Source organism: Erpetoichthys calabaricus, chromosome 1 (assembly GCF_900747795.2).
Source record: "Erpetoichthys calabaricus chromosome 1, fErpCal1.3, whole genome shotgun sequence".
NCBI lineage: Eukaryota > Metazoa > Chordata > Cladistia > Polypteriformes > Polypteridae > Erpetoichthys > Erpetoichthys calabaricus.
The window spans coordinates 102,220,305-102,243,757 of NC_041394.2; the positions used below are offsets into that span (position 1 = coordinate 102,220,305).

The 23,453-nt window shown below is 38.4% G+C and overlaps 1 protein-coding gene across 1 annotated transcript in view; it reads left to right on the plus strand.

The window, feature by feature from the left end:
• Window positions 1-23,453, plus strand: part of LOC114653961 (girdin-like) — a 159,808-nt gene that overhangs the window by 15,859 nt on the left and 120,496 nt on the right. Inside the window, exon 2 of the mRNA XM_028804485.2 lies at window positions 14,145-14,287. Coding sequence (XP_028660318.2) covers window positions 14,145-14,287 — 143 coding nt within the window. The remainder of the gene's footprint in view (window positions 1-14,144; window positions 14,288-23,453) is intronic.

Genomic DNA, 23,453 nt, shown 5'->3' on the forward strand with positions numbered 1-23,453 from the left:
ACTTGTCAAACCCTACAAAACCTTGGACCCTTTTTAGCTCCTTTAGGATTTCCATTCAGAAATGACTGGAACCTTTACTTTATCAATGATGTCTTTCCTGTGAGACCTAAATCCTAAACAGAACACTGAGGATTTGTGAAACTTAATTTCTCAAGTTTTACAAAAACATTATTACAGTAGCTCCAACTTGCTGGTGCACCTCTATTATTTGTTTTATGTGCAATTTTGAATTATTTGAAAAAATTCAACTGTTATTAATATATACCAAAATATTGATTCACAGAAAATCTTAACAAAATTTTGCATAATTGCTGGCTAGCCCATAGGGCATTATGCAGCACTCATAGTCTCTTGATGGATGTGTTAAATGTGGTAAAATTTTAGGCAGTACAAAAATCTAGTTTGGTGAAAATAGTGGAGTCTGAAGCTTGACTTAATAATGAAGAAATTACAGGAAATTGATACTGTTTTTATGGGAATTACCAGAAACATAGTAACATTAATAGATGGTCCCATCTTTTTGCTGGACAAAGAATACCTCCCTCAGTTCATCCTACATAGGAAGTGACTCAGAAGTCAAAGCATACAATCTTGCCTTGCATATGAGTACTCGAAGAAATAATATTACAGTATAAGACTGCTGTATACTGAGGACACAGTCATGACAAAAAGAGTGTGTGATCCAAAACTAAGTAGGCAGACCTTCACTGACAACACCAGACAAGGTTCGCCCAAGTCAGCCAACCCAAAGTGGGATTTTTAAAGTCACAGAAATATATCAAAATATCCTTCAAGGCAGGAGGAGACCATAAATGTCTGGCTTGTTAGTAAACAGGCAATGATAATTTTTTATAAAATGAAGATTTATTAATGTCAAGGTGAAAACAGATCTTTACAAATATAAAACACAAAATAATTGATCACTTAAGCATTCACTCGATCTTCAAGTTTAGTGTTTTGTTAGCTATTTGTATGCAGCTTTGGCTTTATGGTTGACATTGAATTGCTAGAAAACAAATCTCCCAAGTAGCAGGTTTTTTGCATCAGATTTTTCTCTAGGATTTCCTTGTATTTCATTGCATTAATTTTGCTCTCTACCCTCACAAGCCTTCCCGGGCCTGTTGCAGAGAGGCATTCCCACAAGCATTATGCTGCCACCACCATGCTTCATGGTGAGGATACTGAGTTTCTGATAATGTGCAAAACAAAGCATTTAGTCTGGTGGCCAGAAAGCTCACTTTTGTTTTCATCAGACCATAGAACCTTCTTCCAGCTGACTTCAGGATCTCCTGTGTACCTTCTTGCAATCTCTAGCCAATTATGTCATTTAAGCCATTAAGTACAATTTTTTTTTTTGTATTAATTTTATTGTAATCATTCCGTACAAATAGATACATCCATCCATCCATAGATACATTTTTAGAAAAAATAGGATTGAGATTAAGTACATTTTTTCAATAGCTTTCTGTTTGCCACTCTTTCATAAAGCTGCAACTGGTAAAACACCTGGCCAACAGCTGTTGAATGCACCATATCACTTATCTTATCGTATGTAGCTTGTAACTCCTTCAAAGTTATCAGAGGCCTCTTGGTGGCCTCTTTCATTGGTCTTCTTTTGTGTGATCACTCATTTTTGTGCATGGCATGTCCTAGCCTGATTTACAGCTATATCATACTCTATATATCATACTCCATAACTGTTCTCCCAGCCCAGGAATATGCAGTGACTTGGATGTTTTCTGCTATCTGTCCCATTACTTGTGCCTTTCAATCACCTTTTCCCAGAGAGTTGCTTGGAGTGTTATTTTGTCTTCATTGTGTAGATTAGACCATGATATTCGCTTACCCACAAGTTCGACTTTCCAGATACTGGTGCATTTATACTACAGTTAATTGAAAGCTTTTGACTACACAAGACGGGTGATCTCCATACAGCTAATCATGTGACTTCTAAAGCCAATCAGCTGCACCAGTGATTATTTAGGTGTGTCATATTAAAGGGGTGAATATTTATATGATCGATTATTTTGTACTTTATATTTGTAATTAATTCAAACTATTTTTCAGAAATATGTTTCCACTAAACCATCTTTTTCTGTTAATCACTATTTTAAAAAAGTCAAGTTAAATGCACTGTGATTCAATATAGTGAAAACTTCCAAGTTGGTGAATACTACATGTGTTCACAAAACCCTTCAATAAACCAAGAAATACTACAGAAAAATTGGTATGGAATGGTGAATTCAGTCCTTCCATGTAAATTACACTTGAGAAAGTAACACAATGGACAATTTTACAATACTGTACAACCTATTGTACTATATAATAATATACAATCAAGTTTATTAAGTTATATAATATTTATTATGTACACAAATAAATGTAGAGTAGAATGAACAGGAAACTGAATCAAATGAAATTCTTGCTTAATATGAAACTAAACATATTGGGCCAAATGAAATAAACTAGGTACATAGATACAGGGGTAGCTTAATGCTTCTGTCTATGTTGACCTTTACAGATTTAAATGTGTGTGTATGTTTGTGTTAATTTCTTTCTCTTCATTATCAAACATATCCTCGGGAAGGGCAAACAAGTTGCCAGCAATTTTCACTTAAAAATTATGTAAATGTATGTGTGCATGTATATTTACAGTAAACAATAGGTCTGGAGTGTGTAATAAGACAAACATGATGCAACTTTTTTTGAAGAAGATAGGTTAATTGTTTCAGAACTTATCATTGTACATAGGTCCCTGCAACCAGGTTTTATCTCTGAAACCACTTGCTCTAAAATGTTTAATCTTTGCTGGATTTTAGTCATCCAGCACCTCTGCACAATGTAAAAAATGCATTATTTTTCAACAAAAATTGTAGTCCTAAGACATGAAAATCAATTATGATTTTCCACAGACATATACACACATATACAAACACATGCACACACACACACACGCATACAGACACCATGCTAAAATCGATTTTTCCCAACACTTTGAACATCATAGAACATCTTAGAATCAGAAGCTAAACCAAATTTTTGATCCCATCCTCAAACTTAGTGTGGAAAAAATTAATGAATCATGTTATACAAGAGTTCTGGTAGAGACAGGTCTTAAGAAGTTGAGCAAAAATTACATCATGTATCTTCAGAGGCATTCTCCTTCACTCTAGGGGCCAAAAGGAAAACAGGTTAAAGGGCTGTACATCTCTATTAATCTTCCTCCTGCATTTACCTGGACAAGTCAGCTTAAGCTCTCACCAGACTTATGTGTTTTACTGTGAATTTTTTTATGAAACATTGGAGGTTGTAGAGGAGGAGGAGGAGGTTGGGAGCATGCACTGACAGTTAGCGTGTTGCCACACCCAAGTGCAGTAGGAGACACCTCAGCACCACACTGGAATAGTGTGAGTTTTTTTACAGTGGCTGGACAGTATTTGAAGATCACATTTAAATAACACACAAGTATTAAATGGAAGGAGTACATGAAATATTGCACATATCTAATGTAAGAGTCTGTTTACCTGAAGCAGTGTTTTTGAATTCTTAAGTTACAGTGTCATAACCCATGTGTTCATCAAATCAGTTCTTGTCTTAAGCAGGTAGCATTAGCTCCATGAATAGACCAGGTTCAATGTTGAAAAATGCCCTATGAAAAGGCCATTCCATTAGTAGTACTACATCAAAGCCATAACTGTGGTAAAATAAGAATAACAACAACAAGACCGATAATGACAGAAATGATAATTTTGTATAATTGTATTTTGTATAAATGCATTTTGTATGGTATACTCATTTATCTTGCAATCCACATTAAGCTGTTCTGAGAAACTCCATTTGATATTTGTTAGAATTAATACTGCTGCTCTCTCTCTCTCTCTCTCTCTCTCTCTCTCTCTCTTTTCTTTTCTTTATTATCTGGGGCATTTTCATTGATCTGGCCATTATCTTCTTCTTATGCTGTTGGAGCATTTAGAACTTTGAGAGTTGGATGTTTATGTAATTCAAAGGTTTCAGAGTCCAGAACATCAATGGTTGTGTTATAGCATGTCCATGGTTTAGAGGTTGTGAGGTTTTCAAGTTCCAGGGTATGCTGACACTTTTTATGACTTTAAGATAATATAATTTGGTACAGTAAACCAAATGCCCAGCTTGGATCATTTGAACATTTAGTTTCTGCTTTCTCTGCTATAGCAATGTAGCTCTGCAATTGCTTCTCATGTTATAGATGTAAGGTTTGGTTCCCCCTCCACATTCATGCCTGCAAATTAAACTGGTACAGAAAATGGCAGCTTTCTCTACTTATCAACATTTGTTTTGGGGGTGCTGTGGAATGGGGCAGATAAACCATTACCAAGGTAAATTTTCTGTTCAAATATGATTTTTATAACAAGAGATATTTGAGGAAAGTATTCTCCAAACAAATTTCTCACAACTCATCTACAGACTATTCAGCTCCCTGTTGTATAGCAGTCCATACTGAAGTATCCAGTGCCATACAACCAATTTCTCAAACACTATTTTGCCGGAGCCATTAAGATGCTAACTCATATAAAGCTGTTACTCATATAAACTCACTTCTTGTCCTGATCTGTGGACCAATACCTCAATGTAAAAAGATATGTTTCTAACATGTTTGGACTACTTTTTCCACTTGCTCCTCCAGTTTTAACATGCTACATCCACTATACACTTCAGCCATATTTTTTTTTCCTGCTGTTCACCATGCTACACTTGCTATTGTCTATTGCTGTGCTTAATTTCCTACTGTAGTATGTTGTATTGTATTTGTAATGCATGCTTGGAGCTCCTGCACCAGCACTCTGCATGAATGTCAACAAATATATTTCAGTTCTACTACTTCCAATTATAATACCAATAAATAGAATTGAATTGAATTAATGGTAGAGAATGAAAGTATGTCTGATATGACAATGACCAATTGGTTAAAGCAAATAGTTTTTTTGGAGGGGGGGGGGGGGGTGGTTGGGTGACTGTTTAGTTTAAAATAGAGTATGATTTGGAGTGAAAACTTTTGTATATGAGATAGTTAATCTGAAATCAGTAATGAGCACTGAGAATTTTTTGTCTTAGACGGTTATGGTTAAGAAATGTAAAGAAATGGAATTTAAGCATTATACCTAGTTAAGAAAAGCATAGTTACTGCTTTTTAGAAGAAAATGATATTTTTTTAAAACTATATTCCCTTTAGAGAACAGTATCTTTAATTATAATTTAATCTGTCAGTAAAGGGAAGTGGATATGATTAACTTCAGTTTTTGACTGTGTAACATTGAATGTTAAATTAATGTGCATATTTGACAATGTGTTCTTATAGAAAACAGCATTGTGGGAGACCACAGAAGTGCTTGTGCAGATTTCTTAATGATAGCTTAAGTGCCATTTTAGATGCATCTTTGCATTTCTCTAATTGGGGACAGTAACCTCATTTGCCTCATTTAATTATACAGTATATGCTGTTTCTTCTGCAATATGTTTCCTAGTCACTTTCTTCTGTAAATGTGTTCAAAGTCAGTTACCGGTTACTAGGTTTGGTTCATGCCTTGCACTAAATGAGAATCAAGCAGGGGAGAAAATTGATGGACAGTTATAACAGAAAGTGTAGTAGTGCAACAGGAATGTGTTGCAAAATGCTGCTGCTGAATGCACTGAGCTATTATAATACTTGTCAGGTTGAAAATAAATGCCCCTTGTCACAAGGTGAGTTAAGTCTTAAATCCCAAAGATTCTTTGATAACAGGACTACATAATGGGCCTTTGATGAGAGTTAAAAATTAAGAATATCCTGGAACTATAAGGAAAAAAATATCAGGTATAGGGAGCGCATGGATTTTCAGGATTTCATAGTATTATTACTTTTGTTCATTGCAAATAGAAGATAAGAAGGATCAATTATAATACCAATGCATGTGTCTAGTAACTGTCATGCTGATACTTAGAAACCACTTTATTTACCAAGAAAAGAAACAAGGCAGGTTGCGTCCTTTCACACTTGTTTGAGCGTCACTTCCTACTTGCATGGACTTCATCACTGCGGTTGGTGACATGTCTGAGTAATGTATGTGTGTGTGTGTGTTTGTGCAGAGGTGGCCTGCTCTTTCTATTTTAAAGAGGCAGCATAGACTTACTCTAATGTTAACTTAACCACCATGGAAATTCCTGTATGCTTCACTATGGTTTTACTTGAACTTTAAAACAAATGGCATTTTTCACATATCTAGCAAATGCCTTTTTACACTGCACATTTAGAAAAGTACAGTACATTTTTGTATAGACTTTAACATCATGTTGAAGGACCTCAGTACTAGCGAAATATATTCTCTGCAAGTGTAGAAGATATACAGTATCTTGTAGGTACTAGTAATTTTTATGATAACGCATTGGGATGTAGTAGTCATTGAATGACTGTATCAAGCACTAATGGAGTTTTAGATTTGGAAAATACATAATGCTGGTCTTTAAATCAGAAGCAGGATGGATACAGACCTTTCATATCCAATAGCTGCTGTGCTTTAAGGAAAGGTAGGCTATTAACATGATTTAACTCTATTTTTGTGAAGCACAGTTTTGTTGGCAGCTGAAAATCTAAGTTGTAAGATTTCAAAAAGTGGTATGCAACAAAATAGTGTTTTGTGTACATATATTCATATTTACATGATGTGATTGAGTCTTTGATAATAAAAAATGGGACAGTTAGCCAGTTAAAGCCGAAAATCAGCACTTTTTTGATAAAACCAGAATTATCTGATCATCTTATTATTGTCACGTGCAATGTCTTTTGTTACTCCCTGAGCTTAAATGGAATAAGATAAACACATATTTTTGCAATGTTATTTATTCATTCATTTATTTTCATTCCACTTCTCCTGATGAGGATTATGGTAGCAACTGCAAAACTAGACTTAACAAGCTGCTCTCAATTTAAAAACCTTTTCCAGAACCTTTTGGTTAATTTCCAGATGCTCCCAGGCCAGATGGGCTGTGTAATGAGGACACAAACATGGCAGGCAGTGTGTAAGGCCTAGAAAATGCTCAACAGATCAGGCCAGGAAACTTACTAGCCTGTCCTAATGTTGCCTAACTCCAAGATAGCCAGTCCCCATCTACTACCTGCAGACTTTGGCCTCCTCAGGCCCAAAATGACCGTAAACCTGTCTTGTGAACAAAAGGGAAACGATGAATTTTCATAAACTAAAAATGCAACAAACCACTGAAAATAGCAAAAAGAGATTTGCCTAAAAGTCAGTTTGAAAGTGAACAAGTCCAAAATCACTACCCAGCAACAAAAATCCAAAAAAAAATCCAGTAATCCAGAAAAAGAACTAACAGCACTCACAGTAAATACCAACACAAACTCAGTTATCCACTGCTGGATCTATTCTTCTGACTGCAATATAAATTCAGAAAGAGAATCTAGCCACAGTGATGTCAGGTTGTCTCAATCTCCTGGAGTACCACCCATAAAGCACAAGTAATGGTGCACAGGTAAAGTGACAAAGCATAAATAACAAATATAAACACAACTAACAAAAATAACAGAAAAACATGAAAATAAAAGTTCTATCAAAAACAACAATAAAACAGAAAGTAAATACACAGAACAAGTTAAGAGAGTTAATCCTTCCAGTGTGTTCCGTGTCTTCTTTTGCTATGTATGGTTCACACCCCTTGGGATGTAGTTATGGGGCATCCTACCTACATGCTAAAAGTAACATAAGTGCCTCCTATTGTAGGACCTCACTTTGGGGATTTTCAGCGCTTAGGTTACTTATGACAACAGACGAGGGTTGAGATACAGACAGCAACAACAATAGCATTTATTTATTTAAAACACATAATTACATCTGCAAACAAAATAAATACTTAAAAAATAAACAAAATTAACAAACCAATAAATAAAAACAAATTGAACAGGCCCTAGGAGAATTAAGCATAACCTAAAGTAATGTTATCTGTTCAAAGCCTTATGTACAATGAAGAGAATTTTAGGATTAATCCTAAAGGATGCATGCAGCCAGTATAATGATCCTGTGATGCAGTTGATTTGTGTCTTTCTTAGGTAGTTCTGTTAGGGGTGCATTAAAATCATATATTGTGCTAAAAACAAAAATGTTCATTAACTGTTCAACATTTTGAAATATTATAAGAGATCTAACTCTTGTAGTGTTTCTTTAAAGAATGCAGTCTTGGTAATATGATTAATATGTGATTTAAAATATTGGCCTAAACCTATAAAAAAAAGCCTAAAGTCCTTACCTCTGGCATGATTTGTTAAGACAGATTATCATGTTTATTTATAAGACCCTTGCTTTTCTTTGTTATTGCCAATAACTAAAATTTCTATTTCTCTTGGTTTAATTGAAATAAATTTATTCCCATCCATTCTGTAGTGCTAGTAAGACACTGGATCAGCAGACTTAGAACCACAAGGCCATCTAGTTCTATATAGATCCTGTGTTGCCTACTTATATATTGGCAGTTCACCTTGTGTTTTGAAATAATCTGAATATGTAGATTGACAATACAGTGTTTGCTGCACTTTGAAAATGCACCAACCCATCATAAACATTAGGTGGTGGAGGGGCAAAAAGTTATAGGTTAAACATAGATAATAATCCAGCAACAATAATCTATAATAATAAAAGGCAAAGCCCTCACTGACTGACTCACTCACTGACTGACTGACTCATCACTAATTCTCCAACTTCCCGTGTAGGTGGAAGGCTGAAATTTGGCAGGCTCATTCCTTACAGCTTACTTACAAAAGTTAGGCAGGTTTCATTTCGAAATTCAAAGCGTAATGGTCATAACTGGAACATATTTTTTGTCCATACACTGTAATGGAGGAGGCGGAGTCACGTATCGCGTCATCACGCCTCCTACGTAATCACGTGAACTAAAAACAAGGAAGAGATTTACAGCACGAGTCACACGTGGGAACGAAGGTAAATGACGTTAATTTTTGACTGTCTTTTAATACTGTGTAAGCATACATATTAACACATGTGCAATTAAACGTGTGCATTTACGGGGTGATTTCTCAGGCTTAAAAGCTCACCTTTTATCAAACGCGGGAACAAAGGTAACTGACGTTGTTCACTGTCTTTTAATACTGTGTAAGCATACATATTAACACATGTGCAATTAAACGTGTGCATTTACGGGGTGATTTCTCAGGCTTAAAAGCTCGCCTTTTATTAAAAAGGTAAATGCAAAACTATTTTCAATCAGTTTATTGAAACGCTCCCGTTAATGATTGCAATAACATATTCGCGAGATAAAAGAACGAAGTAGGGGGAAATGGAGGAAGAGCCGGAAACAGCGAAGAGCAAAAAATTAATTAAACAATTGAGAACGGAGCGAGTGAAGCATACAAGCATGTTCATAAGGGAAACAAAGCACGGTGTAAAACGTAAGTTTAAATTAAGTTTATAGAAACGCTCCCGCTGCGGATTGCAATAACATATTCGCGAGATAAAAGTTTAATGAGAAGACACGAGGTATAAACGAACCACACGCCGTGGCGCAACGTTAGGGGCAACAGTTTCAACCATTCTATGATCTGCTTCTCGCAACTGAAAGACGGCACATGGCGGATGTTAGCCGACTTGCTGACCGCAACGTTAGGGGCTTCAACTATGGCGCTGACGCCACATCTCAGTGCCAACACTTTGCAGACTCTACTTAAAAGACACGCCCTCCTCACTGGACAGTTAAAAAGACCAATCAAACTAACGATGACATCAAGTATTACCCAATCAAAAGTAGGAAAGGAGGCATCTTCATAAAATGCGTGTGGGATGATTTGCATGACACGCTGCTTTAAAAAAAAAATGATAAAAAAAATACGGGATAAATCCCGTCCAGTATTGATTCAAAACGGGACGCGCAATTTCATTCTCAAACGCGGCACGATTCCGTATTTTAAAGGACGGGTGGCAACCCTACAGTGCCAGGTAACCACCCATACAATCAGATTGTGATTCAGACTAGGAATGCAATGAATGTAATTACCCCGATCTACATACAAGGCGAAAGTCTTGCAACATTCAAAGATGATGGTTTGGGATAATTAGTACCCTAAGTTCTTGTCAATAAGCCGCGGCTTATCTAAGGAAAAAAGTTGTGAAAATGAAAAAATAGAATATCGGCTTATACATAAGTCCGGCTTATACATCCATCGCGGGGGTTGCGTTCCAGAGCCACCCGCGAAATAAGAATATCCGCGAAGTAGAAACCATATGTTTATATGGTTATTTTTATATTGTCATGCTTGGGTCACAGATTTGCGCAGAAACACAGGAGGTTGTAGAGAGACAGGAACATTATTCAAACACTGCAAACAAACATTTGTCTCTTTTTCAAAAGTTTAAACTGTGCTCCATGACAAGACAGAGATGACAGTTCCGTCTCACAATTAAAAGAATGCAAACATATCTTCCTCTTCAAAGGAGTGAAGCAAAAAAATCAATATGTCTGTTTGGCTTTTAAGTATGCGAAGCACCGCGGCACAAAGCTGTTGAAGGCGGCAGCTCACACCCCCTCCGTCAGGAGCAGACAAAGAGAGAGAGAGAGGGAGAGTTTGTTTTTCAGTCAAAAATCAATACGTGCCCTTCGAGCTTTTAAGTATGCGAAGCACTGTGCAGCATGTCTTTTCAGGAATCAGCTTTACAAAAGATAGCAACGTGAAGATAATCTTTCAGCATTTTTAGACGAGCGTCCGTATCGTCTAGGTGTGTGAACAGCCCCCCTGCTCAATCCCCATACGTCAGGATCACAGATAGTCAGCGCAAGAGAGAGAGAACAGTAAGCCGGGTAGCTTCTCAGCCATCTGCCAATAGCGTCCCTTGTATGAAATCAACTGGGCAAACCAACTGAGGAAGCATGTACCAGAAATTAAAAGACCCATTGTCCGCAGAAATCCGCGATATATATTTAAATATGCTTACATATAAAATCACAATTTAAATGACCGCTACGCGCTCGTGTTGACTCGGCGACGCCCAGAGCAGAAAGAACGCGCTCCGGCCGCTCCAACCGCGCCATGCGGGGAGTGAGAGAGACGGCAATATCTCACACTCTCTCCCCCCTTAAAGAAATTAAATGGGCGCGAGTGAGACCACTGACCTCCCTCCCTTCTATTAGTTATAGGTTATAGTACGTTCGGCTTATCCATGAGTCCGGCTTATCTATGATACGATTTTATTTTAAAAATTCGTATGATTTTTGGTCTCCGGCTAATACATGAGTCCAGCTTATAGACAAGAACTTAGGGTACTTATTAAGTACACCATGGCACATAAAAGAGCTTATGAAGCCTTGAACCGAAAAAAGCAAGATCTCAGAGATCGTAAAAAAAAAAAGGAGGTAATGTCGTTTTACTCGCTGTACATTTTAGTCAAACATTACCAGTTATTCCACGAGGGAGACCAGCAGATGAACTCAACGCGTGTTTAAAATCCATGCTTCTCCCACGCTCGGTTATATGTCGCGTGTTCTCGGGTAGGTACACCAAAAAATGTATACATTTAAGCATGTAATGGGCAAACAAAAAATGAGGTATACCCGAAGGCACTGCAGTAGTACTCAATGTAACTTTACTTCTTAAATGTTAATGTTTTACTGTTTAATAATTTATACGCTTCTTATATATTGTTCAAATTCTTTTATCAAAATACCAGTGACAGCGCAATGCACGATAACATGGAGTGAATACACCATACGCATCTGCCCACGGCCGCCCTGGTGTGCGCAGATAGGAGTTGATTCTAAAATAAAATAAACATAAAAAGAGTAATACAATCATCACCCATAAAGCGGATAGCAGACGTGACGTATTATATGTGTACCAGATTTCAAGTCAATAGGTGAAACGGTTTGCAAGCTACAGGTGATTTAAAATCCTGGACAGACCAACGAAAAGCCACGGTAGCAAATTATAGAAGAAGATTTTACTGTTTAATAATTTATATTTATATGAAATGTGCTTCTTATATATTACTTCATATTCTCATATGATAATGATGTTAATTGTTGTTTATATTGATTTCTATGTTATTGTAAGTGCATCTATGTGTGTATATGTATGTATGTATGTATGTATGTGTATATATATATATATATATATATATATATATATATATATATATATATATATATATATATATATATATATATAAAAAATATATGTGTATATGTATATATAATATATCTGTATATGTGTGTATATGTGTGTGTATATGTGTATATGTATATATATATGACAGCAACACTCATAACAATGACAACACAATTACATTGACAATCATGTTACGTTATTTTTAAAATGTTTCCTTTACTTTTTCATAACCTCTTTAACACACTACTTCTCCGCTGCGAAGCGCGGGTATTTTGCTAGTAATAATAATAAAAATAATTCTTAAATTGCCACAGCATAGGAGATACAGATGTGACAAAGTAAAATTAAATGATCAGTATTGTGCCAAGACTGCCACTGTAGGAGTTGAATACATTGCTAAAGAGTGATTTAATTCAAAGTACAGTATAAGAATTCCTTAAATGGGCTTACATTAAATTGTGCATTAACACTCTGCAAATACCATCCTCTGTTGTTCATCACCATCAATGACATGATAGTTATACTCTTAACATGTTTCCATGGCACTGACAATATATAAAACAGGAATCACTGGTAAATGTTTAGAGGTAATGATTTCACTTCAGTTGCATTGAATTTTGTGGATATTATTTTGTGCTAGTCAGTTTAATTCAAGGGCCTAAATATAATCTATATGGTTACAGTCTGTGAAGCTGCATAGTAAAATTTAATTTTTCTGTCACCATTACTATAATGTACCTGGTAACACTGCGGGTAAATAGAGAGCCACCCTATAATTACTTGTTTATAGTGAAATTAAAAGACAACTTTTTTCTTCATTCATGTGACATAGATTGAGAAATGTGAAATGGAAAAAAAAAGAAAGCTTTGCAAAACATCTAAATTCCTACGTTATCTACATCTCAACTCAATCACATATTTTTCTGAGAGTCTTGCCAACAGATTCAACAGTGATGGTTACACTCAGAGCATCTTTGAGCACACACCATCATGCACTGACCAATGAAATTTTTACACTTTTAACTATAGTCTGAATATAGCTTAAGTAGGCTGTAGCAACATGTACAGTCAAACATAGATGACAATGCACTGTCGTTTTGATTCTCGGATACTCACAGAGTGGAGAGGCATTGTGGCAGTTGTCTCATTGCCTCATCCCACGTGTCAGCCCTGATGCTAGTAATAATAATAATAATCATCATTTTAATACATTTTATTTATATTGCACCTTTCCCATGCTCAAGGCGAAGAGTGATAAGCAGAGTAAGAAGAGTTAGAGTAAGTAAGTACACAAGTAAGAAAGTAAGAGTAAGAAGAGTGACAAGCAGCATTTTGATTCTATGATGGATAGTTTTGCATTTTAATATTATTAAAAAAACAGTAGATAATGACTTCAGTCATTTGTGAGTAATGTCTTAGAATTGTGTTATGTGCTGCAGTGGGCTGGAGTGGTGATAAGAGCTTACTCTGCTAATAACACGTTTGAGTATAAATTTGGAAGACTGAGAACTCACAAGATACCTAACAAACAACCACTACCCTCTAAACACTATGAAAAATTTACCTTAACATCAATAACCATTTACTGTATTTGAGTAAAAAAAAAGACATAAGAAAAGGTGTAGTTTGCTTAAGTTTTCTGTTTTTGGCTTTTAAAATGGCCACATCTAAACAAGAGTGTTACTCTTGCAATTTTAATAGTTTAGTGAAAGAGATTTTTAAATAGAATGGCATCATTTGTTATCTCTTTTTAACACAGATCTGCACGTGAGGGTTTACTCTAAGCTGGCCTTAGATGAAGGTGGAAGGGGGACTGTGGCAGACAGACTTCAATGGCTGCTGTGAGAAAAGGTGGTTAAATTTTTAGAGGAACTGTTCTAACAGAATTAGAGGAAGTTGGGGCACCCAGAATATAGTGCAGCAGGATGGATATGAGAAGTAACTGTGGGCAGCTTATAAACTAAGCATACTTTTGTCTTAATGTCTTTCTGTCTTTCTTATTTAGGTGAAAACATTTGAAACACTGATTGACTGCGAAGAAGAATTTTCTTCTCAGTATTTGGAAGTGAATTCTGATACTAAGGAAGCACAAAATCAATATCTTCGCCTTCTAGATGGTGTTTATCTGAATAAAGTCATGCGCCTCATGTAAGTAGCACATCAGCTTTTTAAATTGTGAATAAGGTTTACATATTACAGAATTGTATCACCAATCCAGAAACATTTATTTAAAAAAGCTGTTGTTAGCCCAGTTGTTGTCACCCCTGTTTATATTTTATCCATATGCCTTACAGCTTAACAGTCTGTTTTGCTGAACCAGAACGTAGCACAACAGGAGTAATATTTCTTTTGTCCTGACTACTGCAGTCAGATCAAGACTAAATTATCTGAATACCTCATTGTCTGTAAGTGTTCGAAATGACTGCCCTTAGTCAAACTAGAAACACAGTTCTCACCTATTTGCTCTTTTTGTTATTCTCCTTGATTTTTCCCAATCTTAGATAGATAGATAGATAGATAGATAGATAGATAGATAGATAGATAGATAGATAGATAGATAGATAGATAGATAGATAGATAGATAGATAGATAGATACTTTATTAATCACAAGGGGAAATTCACATTCTCCAGCAGCAGCATACTGATACAAAAAACAATATTAAATTAAAGATTGATAATAATGCAGGTAAAAACAGACAATAACTTTGTATAATGTTAACGTTTACCCCCCTGGATGGAATTGAAGAGTCGCATAGTTTGGGGGAGGAATGATCTTCTCAGTCTGTCAGTGGAGCAGGACATTGACATCAGTCTGTCACTGAAGCTGCTCTTCTGTCTGGAGATGACACTGTTTAGTGGATGCAGTGGATTCTCCATAATTGATAGGAGCCTGCTTAGCGCCCGTTGCTCTGCCACAGATGTTAAACTGTCCAGCTCCATGCCAACAATAGAGCCTGCCTTCCTCACCAGTTTGTCCAGGCGTGAGGCGTCTTTCTTCTTAATGCTGACTCCCCAGCACACCACCGCATAGAAGAGGGCGCTCGCCACAACTGTCTGATAGAACATCTGCAGCATCTTATTGCAGATGTTGAAGAACGCCAGCCTTCTAAGGAAGTATAACCGGCTCTGTCCTTTCTTACACAGAGCATCAGTATTGGCAGTCCAGTCTAATTTATCATCCAGCTGCACTCCCAGGTACTTATAGGTCTGCACCATCTGCACACAGTCACCTCTGATGATCACGGAGTCCATGAGGGGTCTGAGCCTCCTAAAATCCACCACCAGCTCCTTGGTTTTGCTGGTGTTCAGGTGTAGGTAGTTTGAGTCGCACCATTTAACAAAGTCATTGATTAGGTCCCTATACTCCTTCTGCTGCCCACTCCTGATGCAGCCCACGATAGTAGTGTCATCAGCAAACTTTTGCACGTGGCAGGACTCCGAGTTGTATTGGAAGTCCGATGTATATAGGCTGAACAGGACCGGAGAAAGTACAATCTCCTGTGGCGCTCCTGTGTTGCTGACCACAATGTCAGACGTGCAGTTCTCAAGACGCACATTCTGAGGTCTGTCTTTAAGATAGTCCACGATCCATGCCACCAGGTATGAATCTACTCCCATCTCTGTCAGCTTGTCCCTAAGAAGCAGAGGTTGGATTGTGTTGAAGGCGCTAGAGAAGTCTAGAAACATAATTCTTACAGCGCCACTGCCTCTGTCCAAGTGGGAGAGGGATCGGTGTAGCATATAGATGATGGCATCCTCCGCTCCCACCTTCTCCTGATATGCAAACTGCAGAGGGTCGAGGGCGTGTTGAACCTGTGGCCTCAGGTGGTGAAGCAGCAGCCTCTCCATGGTCTTCATCACATGTGATGTCAGAGCAACAGCTGTCATTCAGCTCACTAGGACGTGATACAAGATGTTTTCCAAAGCCTCGGGACTCTCCCCTGTTCCAGGCTCAGGTTGAAGATGCTCTGTAGAGGACCTCCCAGCTCCGATGCACAGACCTTCAGCAGTCGTGGCGATACTCCATCTGGACCCGCTGCTTTGCTGGCACAAAGTCTCCTCAGCTCTCTGCTCACCTGCACTGTTGTAATTATGGGTGGGGATGTCTCTCCTATGCTGGTATCAGCAGAAGGATGTGTGGAGGGTGCAGTACTCCGAGGTGAGAGTGAGAGTGGGTTAGGGTGGTCAAACCTGTTAAAGAAGTTGTTCATTTGGTTTGCTCTCTTCACGTCTCTCTCGATGGTGGCACCCCGCTTTGAGCTGCAGCCAGTGATGATCTTCATCCCATCCCACACTTCCTTCATGCTGTTATTCTGCAACTTCTGCTCCAGCTTTCTCCTGTACTGCTCCTTCGCCGCCCTGAGCTGGACTCGGAGTTCCTTCTGCACGCGCTTGAGCTCATGCTGATCACCGCTTTTAAAAGCCCTTTTCTTCTGGTTCAAAAGGCCCTTGATGTCACTTGTAATCCATGGCTTGTTGTTAGCATAGCAGCGTACAGTTCTTACTGGGACTACAATGTCCATACAGAAGTTGATGTAGTTGGTAGTGCAGTCAACAACCTCCTCAATATTCTCACTATGTGATCCCTGCAGGATATCCCAGTCTGTAGTTCCAAAGCATTCTCTCAGAGCCTTCTCTGCCTCTGGGGACCACTTCCTGAATGAGCGTGTGGTTGTAGGTAGGACCCTCACTCTTGGTTTGTAGTGAGGCTGAAGCAGAACCAGGTTATGATCTGCTTTCCCAAGCGCAGGCAGCGGGGTGGTGCTGTATGCGTCTTTAACTTTTGCATACAGTAAATCAATAGTCTTATTTCCCCGGGTGTTACAGTCCACATACTGGGAGAAGGCAGGTAATGTTTTGCCCAGCGTCACATGGTTAAAGTCTCCAGTGATTAGCACAAGCGCCTCAGGGTGCTGCGTTTGTAACTTAGCAACAGCAGAATGGATGAAGTCACTCGCTGTCTCCACGTCCGCCCGAGGAGGGATGTAAACGATAACAACAATGACGTGTCCAAACTCTCTGGGCAAGTAATAGGGACGCAAACTTACGGCCAACAGTTCGATGTCCCTGCAGCAAGTGGAGACTTTGACGTTAACATGTCCAGAGTTACACCACCGTGTATTAACATAGAGAGCGAGTCCTCCTCCTTTGTGCTTCCCGCAGGTACTTGCATCTCTGTCCGCAATCTTCCCTCAGCAACTTCCATCAACAGGCCTTTCCCTTTCAGTTTTTCTTAGTGTTTCACACTGACAGAATGAGTTTTCGGTTCTTTATTACCTGATATGGCATGAATTTTTGCTGTGGCCTTGCTGGATTAATTTAATTTAATTTTTGGAACTTTTATACTTGAATTTCTTAGTATTTATTTATTATAACATTTCGACAATCACATCATTATGACACTATTTTGAATAGGCTTCCTGCTGTTTTTGCAAAAAAAAAGAAGATCTGGAGACCCATCTATGCTCCCATGTATTGGATAACTCATGGGAAAGCAGAACAAAACCAAACCATTAGCATGCAAACATGATAGTGCAATTGGTTTGAAAAAGGGCATTGTCAGTGTGATGTTCTTGCTTTGTCTCCTTGGGTTTTCTCTAGTCCATTCTGGTTTCCTAATACTTACCCAAATACATGCATGTTAGGTTAATTGGAGGTTCCAAGTTGGTTCTTTATGGAGATATAGAAGAGTAAGTGCTGTGATCATCTGGCAGTCTGTCAGGGCTGGTTCCTTCTTTGTACTCAGTGGTGCTTGGATAGACAGTGTTGGCCCCAGACAACTCCTCCATTTATCTCTTTCTGCTGATTTAGCTTCTTCTGTATTCCAGATAATCTGACTCCTGAATTAAGGTTGAGGATTTATTTTATTATTGGATGCTTGGTAACAAATGAGTATTAAATTAAATACCTGAATAGTGGCGACATATTGTTTCACTATGAAAATTAATACTGTGTACAAAAAAAAACTTCATTTTGAAAACCCCCATATGTGTTCCCCTAAAAACAGAAACTGAAGGAGCCAACTGGTGATCTCATTTATAACAAAACATTCAGAACTTATATAATATTTCCTTGTAATTGGAACAATACTTAATGCTATAAGCAGATGTAAAAAGATCAGTATTGGCATTGGTTTTGGACATTAAAAATAAGCTCTTGTATAGTTCTCGCAAAGAAACATAATGCCATGGAATACAAAGTATTAAATAAAACAAAATCCTTGAATAGATAACAGCAAGGAGATTTAAACAAAAGAGTAAATTAAGGTAAACAGCATCCATTCATCATCCATTTTCTATTCTGTTTGTCAAGTTCAAGGTGAGGTTGGTAGTGTCAGAAAAAAGTGGCAGACAGAGCAGTGGAGCTGAAGAGGGTAAGATAGCATGTTGCAGTTGTTTAGATGACTGTTGGTAAATGACTTATGAATATGGTCTTGGCATAAGCCCCGCAGTTTGGCAGTAGCGATGAAAATAAAGGTGAGTTTTGGGACAGGTGGATGTAGGTGATATATGTGGTTACTTAGAGGAAGGTGATTGTATGGGTGGTAACTTAAATCTGCATATTGGAGGTAGTGCTAATAGTTATGATGGAGTCCATTAGGACTTTAGCTTCAGTACCAGGAATTTAAAAAACAACTCAAAACTCATCTGTTCAGGAAGGCTTTTAGCTCTACCTGACTATTACCGTTCTTTCAGTTTACCTCTATGTCAAGATGCTCATCTAACCTGTATGTGTGTGTGCTAGACCATCAATTATGTTGTCTGTTAGGCTTTTCTCTGAATTTACTGTCTTACTCTTCTCCATTTATTTATCTGGTTTAGGACAATGCTATACAGTATACTGTATACCCTGCCGTTCTTTCTTAAACTCTGTAAAGCGCCTCGAGCATGGGAAAGGCGTTATATAAAAAAAATGTATTATTATGCAACAGAAATGATTAGAGCATGATAGACTTTTTGTTGAGGGAGAAAAAAATGACAGTGACCCCTTGAGTAAGTTGTGTCAAAAATTGCTTGGCTATAAGAAATCTTTGGTCATTATAATTGTATAATGAGGTACGAACGTTGGTCAGCATATGAGGGATAGTAAGAGGTTTTTGGTAAAAGTGGAACTGCAGCAGGGATGCATTCTGAGTCTTTTGCTTTTTGTTGTAGTTAAGGAGGGAGTAACCATGGGAGCATTTGTACGTCATTGTCTTTGCATTGATGGAGTAAATTAAAGTGTAATTGAAGAAGAAGATTTTGAAATGAAATGCTAGTATACAGTAAATGTGAAATGCCTCAATGAAAATACCAAGATATCAAGATGATGGTTCGAGGTGTAGAGGCAGGAAATGGTTATATATCTGAGTGCTGTGTTTTGTAAAGATATTGGAAGAAAAATCAACCAATGCACCAGGTGTTTGTAGTGGTTCATAAAAGATGTAGCAGTGTGAAGAGTAGTCTGCAGGTGGCAAGTTCAACTTTTTTTTGTTAATTTCCTACTACTTACACATCAGGGCCACAGTATGTTAATGTTTGGTTTATGTAAAATTTTCATTGATTGATTAATTCATGTTGATTAAAGTTGTGTATAAGATGTCATAAATAAAATTAAGGGAAAAATCTATACATGTATTTCATTCAAAGAATGTATGACTTCAAAGATTCTATATATAGTATTACTTATACATATATCCTTATCATTATAACACTAAAAAATGGAATGAATAATAAACAGGCAAACATTTTAAAACTTCCAAATATCAACTATTTATATAAAGTCTATAATTTTTTTCTAACAGTTATACGAGTACAGTACAGTACAGAACATAATTATGTTCTGAAAAGCAAGTAATGCATTAATACTGTTTTCCATACTTTTTTACAGTGTTTGCCTTTTACAATTTTTATCATTGGATCATAAATTTTTTGAGGAGGACATTTGAATATGGCCATAAATAACCCACTTCTAACTTAGGATCATTTTGCTGATTGCTGCCCTCAGGGTGTCTCTCCAGACACAAGAGACAAAATCTTACATACATAGATAGAGTGTTAGAACATGTACAGTAGATTTGTTTTGTCTTTTCCCAGCAGTCCTTGAATGGGATATCAGTACTGAATATACTCTGCAGATGAGATTTTTTCACATCCTAGTGTATACACATTTACACATCATTGTGATTATATTGTTATTTTGTTCCAAATTTCTAGAGAGACACATCTAATTTTAGGATCATTCGCAATTTCTTACCAAACACAGCTTCCAAACAGCATGAATACTCCACACATGGTAGCCACTTTGAGTGAAAAAATTCATGATAAAATGAATTATTTCAAATTTCATTATATTTTTTTCAATGTACATCTGAAATATGCTGTAACTGATGCTCCCTCACAATGCAAGTAATGTACGTCATTCGGGACTCCATGAACAACCACTCATTTGACACAAAGTCAAACCAGTGGTACCCAAGGATTCCCTGAAGACACACAGTACTGAAGGAGTCCAGTCTTTGTCTCAGGTCACTGGATAGCATCCATGTCTCGCAACCATATAGCAAAACAGGAAGCACCAGTACTCGGACCTTCGTCTTTTTGCAAAGATATCAGGAGTGCCACATATTCATTTCAAGAGACCTCATGACGCCCCATACTCTCCCAATCCATCTACTGACTTCATAGGAGGAGTCACCAGAGACATAAATGTTGGTGCCAAGGTATGTAAACCTCTCGACAAGGGCAACACTCTCTCCACAGACAAACACACTGCTGATGTCTGTGCCCAAGAGATCATTAAATACCTTGATCCTGGTTTTTATCCAGGACACTCGCAAGCCCAGACACTCAGACGCCTCGCTGAGTCTCTTGAGATCCCAGATCAGAGCCTCCATTGACTCTGTGAACATCACAGCATCATCAACAAAGTCAAGATCAGTGAATCTCTCTTCACCAAAAGAAGGGATTTGAAGGGATCCTGTGAAATCTCAGGATGTCCCACAGGGCAGCCTGAGCAACTGAGTCAAACGCTTTACGAAAATCAACAAAGGCTGTAAAGAATGCTCAGTGCCAGGATGCAATTGATGGTAGACTTCTTAGGTGTAAAACCAGACTGCTCCGTCGCTGGTAGGTGACTAAGTAATAACGAATCCTATTGAGGATGACCCTAGCAAGTACCTTACCCAGCACCAAGAGTAGTGTTATCTCCCTGTAGTTGCTCAATCCAGGCAATCACCCTTCCCTTTCCAGACTGGGATGACAAATCCTGTTTTCCAGTCAATTGGAATGACGCCCGTCTCCCAAATGCCAGGAGCACATCCTTACTACCAGCCTGGATACCACAGATCCCTGTAGCCTTCACTACCCTCAGATGGTTCACCACCTGTGCAATCTCCATTATTTTGTGTGGTTCACAGCTAATTGGAGGATCAGGCTCAAGGACCGTGGACCCAGAGAAAGCCAACATTATAGCCGAAGGATCAGCTTTAAACATCTGCTGAAAGTAGCCAGCCTAGCGGGTCATGACCACAGTGTCATCCGTAAGGACCATTCAGCCATTCAGACCATCAGCTGCCCTGACTGCGACTCTCTGAGGAACAGATTCAGTTGTGCATAATGCTTTGATTCCTCTGTCAGCAGGAAGTGGGTCACTGGACCATAGACCATCTTGCTCACAAATTCCTCTAAATCCTTATCTGCCCTCAGAGCCCCCTTAGCCGTCCTTCTCAGTTCCCAGTAAAGAGTGGAGTTTCCATCAAGCCATGTGCTGCAACTCCTCTCGATGATATCCAGAGTGCCCTGTGAGATGAAATACCTCCTTCTGGGAACACCGGTAACACCAACACAAGCCTCATGAACCTTCAGGGTCTTGTCACGTAAGGTCTCCTACATCACATTAGGATCAGCAGTCACACCAAGTCTGTAAGTTCCTCACACAAACTGCATGCAGACTCCTTAGAAAAAGCCTGATCTTGGAGTCTGACCAGGTCCAGTCTCATTTCCCTAGTAGGTGGTAACCTATTGGACCTAAGCTGGATATTCAGAGTAACAACAAGTCTGTGGTCAGAATTCACAAACTGGGTGCTTCTGTAGACCTTGCAATTTTGTAAGACCCTCCAGCATCTGCCCACAAGGATGTGATCAATCTCCTTCACCACACCAAAAGTTTTGGAGTACCAAGCCCAATGATGTGGCTCAGGGTGCTGGAACCAGGATCCAGCGATCCATACCCCCTGACCTTTTGCAAAGGCAAGGAACATGGAGCCACTTTCACCACGGTCGCCAGACCCATGGGGACTGACACAATCCTCATAGTCAGTCCTGTCAGTGCCAGTGGTCATATTGAAGTCACACATGACCAGAGGAGAGTCACCTCATGGGCACCCATCAACCACCGAGCGAAGTTGTGAATAAAATGTCTCCCTCACCAAGGCATCACTCACTGCGGTCGGAGCATATGCTGAGACAACAGACAGTGACCCAGAGAGTGCCTTAACCTGAGTCTCATAATACGCTCATTGAAAGGAGTGACATCGGACACCATCAGAAGGAGCCGATCTGCCAAAGCAATGGCAGGTCTTTGAGTATGACAGCCATCAGAGCGACCAGACCAATAAAAGATGTACCCACCTACAAAGATCTAGCCAGCTCCAGTTCTGTGAACCTCAGAGGGTGCCGCCACTGAAATGCGGAGTTTACGAAGCTCCTCCAACAGCAAAGGAAGATGATCATCATGCTGGAGAGACAAGACATTCCACGCTCCTACCCAGATGGGCCACCTCAAATTGGGAATCGAGTGCTGGTGTGCAGCAGGTGACGCCTCAGCACCACACCAATTCCGATCCTAACAGGCCTGAACACATTGGCTATATGAACATATGAATATAATTTACATATTTTCAGTACAACGTCTTCTGCAAAGATATTGTTTCAGAATTAACACCAAAATTTAATTCTGTAGCTATTCATGTAAAACATACATATCATATGAAAAAGTTTGGGAACCCATCTTAATTCTTTGGATTTTTGTTTATCATTGGCTGAGCTTTCAAAGTAGCAACTTCCTTTTAATATATGACATGCCTAATGGAAACAGTAGTATTTCAGCAGTGGCATTAAGTTTATTGGATTAACAGAAAATATGCAATATGCATCATCACTAAATTAGACATGCATAAATTTGGGCACCCCAACAGAGATATTACATCAATAATTAGTTAAGCCTCCTTTTGCAAATATAACAGCCTCTAGACGCCTCTTATAGCCTTTGATGAGTGTCTGGATTCTGGATGAAGGTATTTTTGACCGTTCTTCCATACAAAATCTCTCCATT